General features: G+C 33.7%; 1 protein-coding gene across 14 annotated transcripts in view; it reads left to right on the forward strand.

The window, feature by feature from the left end:
- LOC145295882 (SCY1-like protein 2) overlaps positions 1-15,875 on the forward strand; it is a 681,757-nt gene that overhangs the window by 476,636 nt on the left and 189,246 nt on the right. For all 14 annotated transcript variants that reach the window (XR_013869903.1, XM_080141631.1, XM_080141623.1 and 11 more), the window contains exon 3: positions 6,460-6,559. Coding sequence is in view for 13 of the 14 variants with exons in the window: in XM_080141631.1 (XP_079997757.1) it covers positions 6,460-6,559 (100 nt within the window). In the remaining variant the exon portion in view is untranslated. The remainder of the gene's footprint in view (positions 1-6,459; positions 6,560-15,875) is intronic.

The raw sequence follows: 15,875 nt of genomic DNA on the forward strand, positions 1-15,875 counted from the left end.
GTGTCTTATGTTTGCCTGATTTCCAGCTGACTACAACGTAAACACGTTCTTGATGAGCCGTTCCACTTACCTTAACAAATTTACCGAATTTCCATTACTAACGATTACTATATTGTCCAATAGACTACTGTACACTCTTTAACCCTTATTCTCGAGTAACCTCTGGGCCTTGATAAGTGGTGATGCCTATGTAAAAGAATCTACAGAAAAAAACAGGAAATATATCTATCGAATGTTACAAGTTTAACGAGGTGAAGATTATAATATACTTTGACTCAACTTTTATATAAACTTTTCATTTTTTTTTAACTTTTTGCCATGTTTATTTCGTACGTTCTGCAGATGACATTTATGCCTGGTTCAACAACGAGAAATAATTTTAGAACTGTTCAACGTGTAATTTACTTTATTTCCTAGAATCAAATCATTGTCATGTATTCATACTGTTCCCCTCTATCCATCGACTCTGCTCAGTGGTTTGCTTTTTTATACAGCTGTAGAATATCTTGATAATTTACTAATGTTATCAAGAATGTGGTTTAATTCCTTGCGATTACCTCTGACATTTGAGCTCACCACTGACATGCTGGGAGCGTCTCTCAATTCGTTCGATAAAAGATTCGCAGCTCAATATGGTTCCATATTTTCTGACATGTTTTGTGCGTTGGAATTTATACATTGCTTCTTGTGGCGTCGAAGCTAAAGGTCATGAATATTACTTTGGAAAATTAAAATCTGCCATAGTGAAAGTTTATTTTTAGGTCTGTGTAAATATACTTTAAATATACACTTTAAGTATATATTTTTAATGTTCTCGACTAAAATTGAAATATTTACCAATTTCAATTGTAATCAAATATTATCACTATTAGTAAGTGTATTGTCATGTTTATAAAACGTTCCTACTTTTCCCTTCAGAGTACAAGATCAGTTTTTAGTGTGAGCAAAATCTAAATCCCCAAGAAAGATAATTCTTGATTGATTACAAAAATAAAATTTGACTCAGTCTAGGGAAAATTTCCTTCACTTTTATCTTAGCCCGAACACCGACTTGAAAAGTATTTCATTTATCGTTACATGAAAGGGCTGTCCCCTTCTCATGTAAGAAAGAAGACATACTAGATAAGTGAAAATGATGTTAGGAAAAGGCTAGAATCGAACCCTGTAGGCAAGTGTTAAAGATAATAGAAAATGGAATGTTAGGATTTCAGTCCATGGTTTTTTTTGTTTTTTTTTTGTTTTTTTTACAAAGGCATCACCACATTATCAAGGCCCAGAGGCCACTCAAGGATAAGGGTTAAAGAGTGTACAGTAGAAGTTGGTCAATATAGTAATCATTAGTAATGAAAATTTGGTAAATTTAATAACTTATATGGAACGGCTCATCAAGAACTTATTTACCTTAGACTTGAACACAACCATATTGTAGTCAGCCGGAAAGCAGGAAAACGGAAGACAATTCCACAGGCGTGCAGTTCTAAGAAAGAAGCTTTGTTCAGGGAATCTATGTTTAGGTTTAGGCACAGATAAAGAGTGGGGGAAATTATTGATAGTGTTTACAGCTAGACGAGTGTTTCTTGTGAAAGTTTGGCGAGGGGGGACCATAGATTGAAGCTCAGTTGAACACTTTCCATGAAAATAACGATACATCAGAGACAAACTCGCAACATCTCTTCTGTGAGATAGAGGTTGTAAGGAGGAGAAAAGGACATCTCCTACGAGGCTACGAAGTCTATTTTGAACTCTATCAAGGCAGGACAAGTCCTTTCTAGCAGCTCCTGCCCAGATGTGGCAACAGTATTCCATCCTTGGACGTACCTGGCTCTTATATAGATAGAGAATAGCATCAGCAGTGAGATATCTACTGGATCGATAGAAAGATCCCACCATTTTTCCAGCGGCCTTGGCAACAGATTTGATATACGTGTTCCATTTAAGATCAGGAGTAATGGTCAAGCCCAGAAGCTTGTCAAAACTTGAGGCCTCCTGAAGACGAGAGCCATTCATTTCAATTGATGACAAATGTGGATTAGAATGTTGATGATGTAAAGAGAGAAGCTTGGTTTTAGATGCATTAAGAGTAACCAGCCACTCCTTTCCCCATTGTACTACATGCTCAAGATCAGAGGAGAGAGAATTGGAGAGTACTTGCTCGTTTACTGTCTTAGATGTGGTACCATAAATGGTAGTGTCGTCAGCATAAATGTCTACAAATGATGTAAGGATATGATTTGGAAGATCATTAATGTAGATCAGGAAAAGAGTTGGGCCCAGGATGGATCCCTGAGGGACACCGGCATTAATACTGTGAGCTTCTGATTTTTGCCCCTCAACTACTACTCTTATGAACCTATCAGAAAGAAATGATTTAATAATTGAGAAGACTTTTCCAGCTATACCATAGCTAGCGATCTTATGAAGTAAACCTTTATGCCATACCCTATCAAAGGCTTTAGATATGTCAAGAGCAATTGCCCTAGAAAGATTGCCACCGTCGAGAGATTTCCATGGTTAATTCTATTAGAATAGCTAATTAATAGTAATGTCAGAAAAAGAGTCGATTGTCCATTCATTTATAAATCTGGATATTATATATGTCAGTTAAAAGAATGGACAATGCGAATAAAAACATATTGTTAAAAAATAGTTTAGATATTAAACAAGTAGAATTGAGGATTCTTTGTTTGCCAAAAGTGTGATATAGTCACGTTGGTCGACAGTACACTTCTGATGTTATAAACAAAGGAGATTTCTCGATATATTGAATCTGTGGGTTCTGTGGGTTCGAAGTTAGGAAGTTGGTCAGTGAGAGCCAGAGAGAGAATCAGGAGAGATCTAGAGGAGTGCCCCTTAGAAGAGAAGGGAGGAGAGTAAACCATGTAGTCGAAAAGGCTTCAGTTCCTGACATCCCCGATCGGCCGACCGAAGAATAAAGACATCATCAATAATTTATAACTGTTCGTCTCATATCGTCATTCCTTACAACCGAAAAGGTAAATGTGTTTTTATCATCATCTTGTAACGCACTTTGTACAACCCTTCCTAGTGTTATGTGTTCTCCTCTCCATCATCAATAATGTTTCTCCTCCCCTCTATAGGTGTTAACAAGAATCATCTCAGTCATATATAAATATATTCCCATCAGAACTGTCATCACTATCGTTATTCGTGTATTATGAATCCCCGTTATATATGTCCCCCGACCGTTACACGTCATTATGGCACTAACTCTTTTTTTATTTATTGTAATCACCCCTAACAAGGCACATCACCACTTGGATGGAAGAGACTCTTCGGGACCATGCCTAGGAAAGATTAACAATATGTTGGTTTACATTACATTTAAGCTTCAGCATATCAGTACAGCCAGGGAAGCAGGAAGGGAGTTCTAAAGTCTAGCTGCTCGAAAGAAAATGTCTTAGAAAGCTTTCTGGCATTTAGGGACCTCAACAGTGACGGGGTGAGATTTTGTTTCTAAGCAGGTTTGTCGAGGGATGCACAAGTGCAACCGGTTCATCAGAACACATTCCATTAAAATATTCGTAAAATATGCACAGAGATGTAACATTGTGGCGATGAGACAGGGGTTGGAGCTTAGTGGACAAAGTGGGACCTATTAGATTGAAAATACTTTTTTTTCCAAAAGACAGACGCTAGATATAGATGCACCATCCCAAATGTGGCAACAGTACTCCATGCAGGGTAAATAGTAACCTTGTAGAGGTACAGGATACTCACTGAATTAGTTTTTAGCTTGTTTATTATCATTTATAAGTATAAATCCAACTGACAATTAGATAGAATTGTTTTAATCTATAAATTTATATACATACTGCTTTTTTAGGATATCATAATATAATAGAACCTTGGTGTCTGCATTAAATTCTTAGATAATCATTATCAACACCTGTCATTATATCTATGGACAAGTGTACTTACTATTATTTGTGAAAATAAATTACGAAACAATGCTTTCGAAAAGTGTTACTAACTCATTCTACGCAAATACATCGAATTTTACTTTGATGCAACCGTCTAAAAGATCGGGCGTACATTTTTGTCCTTTTCTATGGGTCACTCTTTCTAGGCTTAGCAATACCAACAAAATGAGTGGGACAAATAGAAAATCGCGAAGTCTTCTTTGAACGGAGTGGGTGCCACTGAAAGTCTCAAGTGATTCTAAACTAAACCTGGAAAAAATGTATATATATATATATATATATATATATATATATATATATATATATATATATATATATATATATATATATTTAATTATTATTGTAAAATTAATTATGACAGCCCCTTTAAGAAATTCGTTTCTTATCGTTCTGCACTTTCAGTTGAATTAAAGTCGGTCAATTTAGCTCTTATGCATAGATCATTGTATAACGATTAGATCACTGACTGACGTAAATGAACATTTAAAATTAAAATGTTTAAATTCAACGTTATTTCATGCGATTAATGGTAGCTGAATGGATTAGGACTTCGCTAATCGAGCCAGTGATGTCTCGTGTTGTGGTGTTCAAATCGTTCGACTGGTATTAATCGTGACATTCTGCACTGAAGATTCCCGAAAGGATGAAACACTAGTGTCTGTAGGTATTTAATTATTATAGTAAAATTAATTATATATATATATATATATATATATATATATATATATATATATATATATATATATATATACTTCAGAATAGAATTATCTAACAATCAACTGGTATGGAAACCTGTGATTATAAAATTTACAAATATTACTTGCAGTATTATTCTATAATTATTATCCCACCTAAATAAAAATTGCTCGATATACAAGACAGAGTAAATAAACCAATTTTAGTCATTCAATGAATTTAAAACTTTATGACGTGAACTGTTTAAATTTCAAATCAAAAGATTTTTTATTATTCTATGTAAGACAAAGTATACATTTGAAATATTATAACTCCTTATCCTATAGGATTTCTATGTCTACCATCTCTTCAGAGGAGAAAATATTAGCAAATAATTATAATGGTTTGCACCTTATTTGTTAAAGTCAGTGAGACATGGAAAATCACAATTAAATGTTGTTTAAGTATTTAAATGTCATAGAGTAAGGGAAGTTAATGAAAAGGATATAAAAATTCACATCCAAATTGCATTTTCATATCCTTTCCATTAACTTCCCTTACTCTATGACATTTGAATACTTAAACAACTTTTAAATATGATTTTCCATGTCTCACTGACTTTAACAAATAAGGTGTAAACCATTATGACTATTTGCTAATATTTTCTGCTCTGAAGAGATGGTAGACATCGAAATCCTATAGGATAAGGAATTATAATATTTCTAATGTATTCTTTATCTTACATAGAATAATAATAATCTTTTGATTTGAAATTTAAACATTTCACGTCAAAAAGTTTTAAATTCATTGAATGACTAAAATTTTATATATATACAGTACAGTCTAAATATGATCGTGGAGTAATTATATGAACTTAAAGAATTGGATAACCTTTTCTTATTGGTAAAAGTATATAAGAAACATATATACATACATACATATATATATACATATATATTAAAAATCAAGGGCAATAAATCTAACTATAAAGCAAAACGTAGGAATAATTTCTTATTGAGATAAACAAAACACTACTAGCAGTAATAATATTTAAACTCGTAGCGAGAAAGAGAGGGAAAAGGTGAAAAGAAAATAAGCAATTTTGTATATGTCTTTTTATTTTATTAATTGAACTGGGGTTTTTTTCTGTTTCGGATTGGGGGCGGGGTTAAGATTGATAATATTTATTATCTGGAATATACGAATTACTATTCTCATCCATCCGGAATATAAACGATCATTGATTTTATCGTTTCAAATAGAAATTCCGCATAGATTATCGAGTTCGATATAAAGATACGCTGAAGTTATAAAATGTTCGCATGAAGAAAGCTGGAGATTGCATCGACCGAAAATTTGTGAAAATAACAAACCAGATTGGAACGGTAGTTCGAATCATCTTAATAATTGTGTTTTCCTAATTTAAACGATCTAAGAACCCGATCTATATGGGTGGTTCAACGGGTCACACATCAATGTTGCTGTAATTAATATAAATGCTTGGTGTATTTTAAACTATGAGTACTTTTCAAATACTGTTTAACATTTTGTTTTGTTTTTAATCAAACATCAAATCTGAAAGTTGAATCCGTCCATTATTTTATTTCTACATAAATCTGTAAGCGCATTTAATCAGAAAAGAACAAATAAATAACGATCGGAACGACTCGTTGATTTATCGATGAAGAAGCGTACGTAAATGTTGCAAAGTTTTATTGATCACCTCTTGTGAAATTATTTTATTCAAATTCGATAAAAGCTGACAAAAAATATCACTTCACTTATTCCTTTCTAGCAAAACTCAATATCAACGTGAATTAATCAATTAATTTTTTATTTTCAGTGAAAGTTTAGCGTTCGCATGTGAACCTGTTCAAGGAAGTCTGGCAAATCTTCTTGGCAACTATAAAGGATTACCGGCCAACATGCCTGGAGAACTAAAGGTAGGAAATATTGTCATCATGTCAAAAAATATTATAAAATAAAAGGCTTTATCTAAACAAATGGCTGTGAACTTCTGGTCTATAATACTCTATGGTAACCCTAGAGAAGTGCCACGAGGCATTCATTCAATTCATATCTATTTAATAACTGTAGTTAAATAATCAATTTTTAACTATTCTTTACTTTCAAAAGTAGATTATGAACTATTCGTGGAGGGGGCGCGTGCTTTGCTTGGGCGTAAAATACGCTTAAATATGATATTTTAATTTGTCCAGATTTCGTATATTTTATAACAGATACGAGATTTCGAAAGCAAAAAGAAAGTATTTAGGTGATATCAGCTATAATCGAAACCTAAACTGTAGCATTCAAAGCTGGTGACGTTACCACTTTACCAACGTGATACGCATATAATCCGATTAAAAATTAAAAATTAGAAAGAAACTAAGATGAATGTACAAAATGTTTAACGATTTTTGCAATTTTGCCCCATTTTTGACCCTTTAAAAACTATTTTAACCGACTAAAAACCTATAAAATAACGGTAAAAATCCACCAGCGCCGCTCTACGACTTTTAGTTTCGGAGGAGATAGAGTTTAAAAATATGGAGACAAACTGACAGACATATCGCCGTTTATATATTAGATTATGTACTTTAAAAATAGATTGTTAACTATTATGTACTTTCAACTAAAAATGCTCGTGGTTAAAGTCGTCAAGTCTGCTGTCCAAGGTCATGATTCGAAATTCGCTCCCGTCTTAAAGACAGGCTTTTTGTTTAAGCCAGCGGCATCTCATTTGTATATGCATATGAGGTGCCGGAAGTCAGCGGTTTATATCAATTTTTACTATCATTATTTTCTTACGAGTACTGATCAGGATTTATTTAATCCAAGTAATATTGTGAAACAATTCACCTGTATGTGTTTTTTTTTTTTTTTAATTATTACATTTTCACTCCAAACAAGGCACATTGTTGTAGCGGGGCATCAGGGGTACTGTGTAGGAAGTTGAGCAGCAAGATGTCGGTTCATGTTGCACTTGAACTTCTGCATGTCAGTACAGGCGGGGAAGCAGGGACTCGGAAGAAAATTCCAAAGTCTAGTTGTTCTGGGGAAGAAACTACTGGAGTAGAAGGTTCTCTTGCATCTAGGGATCTCTACTGTGAAGGGGTGGGATTTAGCTGCTTGTCGGGTTTGTAGGGGTATTTACGTCGTGGGGGCACAAGTGTTTGCAGTTCCTCGGCGCATTCACTGTTAAAGTACTTGTAGAACAGGCAGAGAGATGCAACATTTCGTCGATGTGACAGAGGCTGAAGTTTAGCTGACAGTTCAGGACCTATCAGATTGGCGACTCTCTTTTGAACCTTGTCTAGGAGCGAGAGACTAGTGGCAGATGCACCAGCCCAAATATGAAAACAATACTCCATACCTGGGCGAATAGTGGCCTTATAGAGGTATGTATGTATGTATGTATGTATATATATATATATATATATATATATATATTCTGTGTGTGTGTGCGTGTGTGTGTGTGTGTGTGTGTGTGCTTCTCGGCTCAACGTAATCTGTATGATCATACATTGAATTATTTTTTATTTCTAAAGTTTTTAACGGAATATTAATTAAAATCGAAAATGCATTAGCGCGAAATAAAATTAAATATATTTATAATTCTATTTTAAAAATAGTTTAGTTACGAAATTAAACCCATGGTATATTTTTGGTAGATTAGAAATTAATATGCGAGACGAACGGACATAGAAAAGTTAGCGAACTGATTTAAATACTCCTTTTTTTCTTTCGGTTTACTCTTTCCTCTTCTTTCCCTTCACTTCTTTTTTTCGATTTTTTACATCGAGATGCGATTCGAACTACGCAAAAACGCGCCTGGCTTCAATAGCCACCCTTTCTTTCTCCGGTCTGTTTAGATACTCTCTCTCTCTCTCTCTCTCTCTCTCTCTCTCTCTCTCTCTCTCTCTCTCTCTTTCTCTTTCTCTCTCTCTCTCTCTCCTTTACTTCCAAGATCAAGTTAGGGTTTGTTTGGGGGGGGGTCACGAAAACGTGTTAGCTAAATAATTTTCAATTAATGTAAATCGTTTTAAACCAAAAATATAACAAGTCTATATAAAATTAATCGAACTTATAAAAACAGAAACTTGATCAACGAAATCTGAGTTCTTCCGGGTGACTTTGGCGGCGGGTCCTTAACTCAGAGCAACATCGACTACTCCCATCAAAGGAAGATCAATTGGAGTGTCCAAGCTCAAATTTCTTTAAGTCTACAACTATTTTTTCAGTGACAACTTAGCCACTCAGAATATACAAACACACACACACACACAACAGAACTTTGAAATGGATTTCCTGACGCTTGTGTGTAATTCTTATTCAAGAACTTTAAAACTTCTTACTAAGAAGTTTTAAAGTTCTTGAATTAGAATTACACTTTGATCTTTAAAAGTATATTTTCCATCTTCGTATAATTGTGGATATATAAATTGTTTGTGGTTTGACTTATATTTTTCGTTTTCAGTTAAAAAATCCAATTGTTAAATTTAACACTTGCTTAATAGTGACTCATTTATAACATTAGTGACTTTTTCATCCTTTGCCTCCGTGAATGTAGTTACATTTATATAAATTGTTAACGTTGTTCTAAGATTTTTTTCAAGGACGTTCCAATCGTCAAAGCATATTATTTGAAGCCAGGAGTCGCACGATAATCTCTTACTTAAGATAAAAAATGGATTAGTTTGTGACTGTTCTAAATTGGAATCGAATTTTGAACCATTAAAACTGCCGATTAGAAAACCATTTCTTGCTTTAAAATTATAGGAAATATTTATTTAAAAAATTGGTAGTTTTGAATGCTATTTACATTCAATAATTTTATAAATAGAGAATCAAACAATGTTTTCTCTTCCCTGCAACTTTTACCTCACAGATGTTGCGAGTTTGTCTCTGCTTTATCGTTATTTTCGTAGAAAGTTTTCGACTGAGCTTCAATCTATGGTCCACCCTCGCCAAACTTTCACAAGAAACACTCGTCTAGCTGAAAACACTATTAATAATCTCCCCCACTCTTTATCTGTACCTAAACATAAACGTAGATTCCATGAACAAAGCTTCTTTCTTAGAATTGCACGCCTGTGGAATTGTCTTCCATTTTCCTGCTTTCCAGCTGACTATAATATGGTTGTCTTCAAGTCCAACGTAAACAAGTTTTTGATGAGCCGTTGCACTTGAGTCAACAAATTTACCGAATTTCCATTACTAACGATCACTATATTGTCCAATGGACTACTGTACACTCTTAACCCTTATCCTCGAGTGGTCTCTGGGCCTTGATAAGTGGTTATACCAATGTAAAAAAAAGTTACTTTTATAAAGTTTGACACTATTAATTATTTACTTATAAACACTACTGTAATAATTAAATATAACTTTCAAATTCCTGTTTATAAAATAAAAATAATTTGGTAAATAAAAAGCGACATGTTTTTATAACAATGTTAAATAAAAAATAACAGTTAAAAAGGCTTCTGCACAACGCAGGGTAAGTCATTTTTAAGCAAACTCATTTTAAACTTAAATAAAACAATTACACGGTTTAGTTAAATAATTATTTTTTTTAATTTATTATATAATGATATTTTTCCTCTAAGATATCAATTCAATATAGGTAAGATGTCTATTTTATTAATAAAATGTTATGATTTGTTGAAACATTGAGTCAACAAGTAATAATTTTTTTTATTATTACATTTTCACCCCAAACAAGGCACATTGCCACTTTGGTGTAGGGGGCTACTATCAGAGGCAGCAACTGCTGGGGCACTATGTTGGGATTTGGGCAGCAAGATGTCGGTTCACGTTACGCTTGAACTTCTGCATGTCAGTACAGTTGGGGAAGCAGGGACCTGGAATGGAATTCTAGAGTCTAGCGGTTCTGGGGAAGAAACTACTGGAGTAGAATGATTTTTTACATCTAGGGATCTCTACTGTGGGGGGTAGGATTTAGCTGCCTGTCGGGTTGTCGAAGGTGTCTACGTCGTGGGGGCACAAGTGTCTGCAGTTCGTCAGATGTTTGAAAGTCTCATAAACGCACATTAAAAAATATTCAACTTTTAATAGTCATTAATATATTTTATCATTTAAATATGTTAAGACCTTGGAGACTTATGGGGCTAAATGGGAGGAGGGTCAAATGAAGGACTTAGTAATTTCTTCTTTTTTTTGCATGGTGCAGAACTGAAATTTACATATGTTAAAGCCTAAAACTGAATCGTTTGTTCATTTTCACCAGTATTTAACGTCTCCTGGGGACTTTGGGGGCTAAATAGGGGGTTCTGAACTTAGTCATTTTTATGCCCCCTTCACTGTGCAATCACGGGTGACCATGCATGCTTCACTTGTTTTTTTATTTACTCTATACCAAGCATAATGCCACTGCGACATAAGAGGTTACTCTGATTAGGTGCTATATTCATAGGAAGCATCCTGTGGTCGGAGTGGGGGCAAGATGTTTGTCCACATATATTTAAATTTCTACATGTTCGTACTGTTTAGTGAATTGGGGAGCATGGAAGGAGTTCTAAAGGCAAGCAGCCCTAGAAAGAAACTATTATAGTAGAAGGTTTTCCAGCATCTGGGAATCTAAAATGAAGGGATGGGATTATGCTGCTGGTCGGTCTTTTCTGAAATATTTGATTTGAGAAGGTACAAGGTCAGTAAGTTTGTTGGGGCACATTCTGTTGAAGTACTTGAAAACCAAGCACAATAATGTAACATTGCGGCGATGTGACAGGACTGGAGTTTGTTAGACAGTGTGAGACTTATTACATTAGAGTTTTTTTTTTTTTTGTATCTTGTCCAAGGGGGAGAGACCAGTGATTTGTGCAATAGCCCAGATGTTGCAACCATAAATCACCTCGTTCTTATATATCTATTCTCCTTGTATATTCGATATCAAATCTGCATTCGTATAACACATCAATGACTATGGATTAACTAAGTACAAAAAATAATATGAGTTATGCCATTTAATTTTATTTTATAATAACAGTGTTCTATTGAAAAGCGCTTATAGATTTGTTAACTTTTTTATCGACTACCTTGTTTGAGAGTAGATTTTCGTGTTTGTTAAATACTTGCAGAAAGATCCGACGTTACCCGGGCTTGAATGGGGGGGGGGGTCAACGAATGTTGCACACTTCCAATATTTTTATTGTCATCTAAATCGGTAAAATCGCCCCTTTGCTAGTCAAATCAATTAGGTGTCTTTTTAGTCACCTCGCAATGACTTAGTCCACAATTTATTATAGTCTACATTGCATTTTACATAACCTACCGTTAATTTTATAAAATTATTTGTTTATTTGCTTGAAATATAAATATCAAGTATCATAGTACAATTGTCCTCTAAACAGAAATACTCATTTTGAACTCATAACATCAGAACAACACTTGACCTTGTGTTTAACCTCTTTGAATGGAGGTAAATAAAATAATAAGGTAACAGAACAGCAAATTGATGAATATCAATGAACCAAAAAGTTAAACGAGCAGGGAATAAATCGGACAATTCTGAAGAAGAATTGCCATAATAGTACTTTTAGCAACATCGGGTCTGTCAGAAAGATTGCAACGAAGAAAGGGTGTGACCAGCCAAATTACAGATACTCTTTCGGACCTCATCAAGGATCCCCAAATGGGACAAAGATCCATCAATAAAAAATTGATAACAGTAATGTCTTATCGAATACCATTCCTACGAATTAAACAGCTTTTCACTGAAAATAGAATTCCAAAGTCTGGTAATAAGAACGTATAAATGTGTATATCTGAAGTGGAAATATTTTAGTATATCATTTTAATATAGTGTGATGATGATTATATTTATTCTGAATTTTGAATTCGACGGTTAATCTGTAGAAGGGGCAGATCACAGCGTTTGATATACAGACTGTCCAAAAGATTACTGAAGGATTTAAAGCTTAAATAGATTCTTTATTTTTGATGATATCTTTCTGTAACTTCATCACAATCTGACTAAGACATTAGATAATTTTCTTTAAAAGAAATTGCAAATTCAAACAATCTTTATTTATAAAAAAATAGTCTTTTAAATGTTGCCCATTTTCAGCTTCGCAAATTTGTTCTCTTTCCAAAACATTATTCATGCGTGGGAGTTGAGATGTTTTAGAGCCGTGGGAGGCGTCAGAGCAGAGACGAAAATTGCACCTGGCCGGAAAATGAGAAATATACTGCTTAAATATTTTTTTGAAAAATGCGTTATTGGCAATACTAGACAAAAAGACGTTTGTTAAAAAAGAAAGGTAGTCGAGTCGTTTTCATATATATATATATATATATATATATATATATATATATATATATATATATATATATATATATATATATATGTATGTATGTATGTATGTATGTATGTATGTATATCGACTGGCATTAGGTCAGCCTTCTTCAAATAAAAACAAAAACATGAAAACACGAAAACGATAGAAAATTGTTCTAAATGTAATTTGGACAATGGTTTCGCAATTCTTTTTAGCAATGATTATCCTGATCGAAGTATCCAACACAAGATTAAGATCCTTTAACGATGATAAATCCTTCTAAGTTCCAGATTTTCTTAAAGATATCATAGACATTGAAGATAAGGTTGTTTTCGCTGTATCTTATTGCCTTTTTGCAAAGATATCGCACATTATTTTTAAGTAAAGAAGTGTATTTGGATCTTTTCAAATTATATTAGGATAGTATTCCTATCATTCATAGCAGTATGGCCATTTGTAATTTCATTGACAATGTGAAGCCGACTATGTGGGTCGTACCAATCATCGCTTAGAAATGCAGCAATAAATCTATGTTCTGTGTTTCTGTGAGATTTGGCAGTCGCAATACTTATGTATCGCCGTAGTGTGCTATAATATGTCTGTTTATGCTATTTGTGATACAGAATGTAAGAATGTAAATTTGATAGAATATATAAGGAAAATAAAAATGGAACAAGAGATAACACCAAAAGATTACAGAGGTCACGTGGGAAGAATCGATATGTCGCCTCTGATTTATGAGAAGATGACCTATAAAAAATGGATTTTTACAACAAATACACATAGAGAGATAGAGGTGAGGGAGAAAAAAGGGAGGGGAAGTAGATAAATGAATGCGGTCGCGGATTTACATCATACTGTTTATCTTCTATCTATACTTCTATATCTGTGACCCCCCTCTTCACAATATCTATTATATATATATATATATATATATATATATATATATACATACATATATATACAGAGTATAACGATAAAATTGTCGCCTAAGAAAAGACATTATTCCATTTCTGTTTTATGAAAACTGGTTTTCATTCTTGTTACAGACCATCTATTAGTTGGCCAGTTGTGTACAAATCCCAAGAGCGATGGGAGACTTCAATCATGTCTGAAAGTGACACAATGTTCAAGATCGGAGAAGTGCCGAAGTGCCGCTGTAAAACTCATGCGTTCTATCGATCCAAGTTATGACAACAGGACCATTGCCATCATCCTTAAAATGAAAATACGCTTGAGGACACAGCTCAACGAAATTTCCGGTTACCGTTATGGTATCTTAGAAACACTGCAACAAACAGCAATACAATCACTATATATATATATATATATATATATATATATATATATATATATATATATATATATATATATATAACGGAAATGTGTTTATGTTATATAAAAGGTTACATTTTTAACCAACGACAAATATTGGTAAGGCCCTGTAAATAATTAAAATATATTAGAACGTAGAGAGGCGATATTCATTTATAAAAATATTTTTTCTTCATTTTATTAAATAAAAAATAAAATAAGACAAAAAATAAGTCAGTGAATACTGCATTGGCAAAGGTTATAAATATTTAAATTATTACTTTTACTATTTGTAAAACACTGGCCAACACATTTTCGTGCCTAAGGTTTCTAATATTTCTAATTAATAGATTGTTATTGTGATGTATGTTAATTGATTATGTTATCACAGGCCTTAAGTAAAAGTCAAATTTTCTATGCAATGAGGCATGTAGATGGTAAGAAGTGGATACTGAGTAGTAAATAGGTCTACCGATTGTAGCATATTTTTGTTGATTTCTAGGTCAAAGTAAAGTTTATTCTGTTGATGACAGGAATTCATTCATAAGAAAATAATTAAGCTGCATTATTTTACTTTCTTTGCGGATTTTTATAGCAAAAACTAAGCATGGCTACACCATCTGCTAGGCGACGTTGTTTAAACAATCCAAATGTGTTTTGCTATATTGGCGGGGAATATAGGTTGCAATCCAAAGGAAATAGATCAGTGAATTTGGGAATTGTGCTTATCTTGCTTACTTCAAAGTAATGCCGAGTGATCAAATTAAAGTATATTGTATTCAAGCAATGTGTGGAGTATCTTCGTCAGTAGACAAAAAGTCACTCTGCTTTGGTATTAATGGTCTTGCCTGAACCGGAAACCCATTTCTGTGCCGTCATGATGAAGGGTACCAACAGGAAGAACAGAAATTCGTTGATTTATCCAAACCTTAAATCTGCAATTAGACCAATTCCACGCTGCAATAAAATTCCTGTTCTAGTGTTTAAAGACTTGCCCGAATAGGAATTGCCTGGCAGTAGTAAACTTACTCCTTCTTCACTACAACTATTTTTCACTCAATGCGAACTTAATGATCTGATTTGAGATCCCAATCTTTTCAAAGAATCTTCAGAACTTTTAGTTTCAAGATTCAATGAAAAAATCTACTTCCGCCTGGAACTCTCATAACCTTCTACAGAAAATTTCATATTGAATGTTTGCGTATTTCACTCGGGAAAAGGGCATAGTATATTGAAACGACATTGCCGGCCTACTACAGCAGCATAGTGCTGAACAGTATTATTCTCAAGATTGGCGCCTTTATAGACAGTTCCAGAAAATTTTAAAATGTGGTCTTCGTTCACAATTATATAGATCAGTTCCTCTAGGCCATTCAACGACCCTCAAAGAAAAATATGATGAAATCAAATTTTTTCTGGAAAAGATTTCATACAGACAGCACCAACGGCTCATATGTGTCGATTTGGAAATGATTGGGTTATTCCTCGGGCTGCAAGGTGGCTAGACACATTTTCCTTGCTTCTTGTAATTGTGGGATAACAGGGCAATAACAGAGCACTGGCTCTCTCAATGTTCTGGTTTCCCATTTTATTGGAGCGTTCCAAAATTGTGTTTCCTCTTCTTCACAAAAAGCTTAGCATA

Source organism: Euprymna scolopes, chromosome 16 (genome assembly GCF_053919585.1).
Source record: "Euprymna scolopes isolate OS-2025 chromosome 16, ASM5391958v1, whole genome shotgun sequence".
NCBI classification, from domain to species: Eukaryota; Metazoa; Mollusca; class Cephalopoda; order Sepiida; family Sepiolidae; genus Euprymna; species Euprymna scolopes.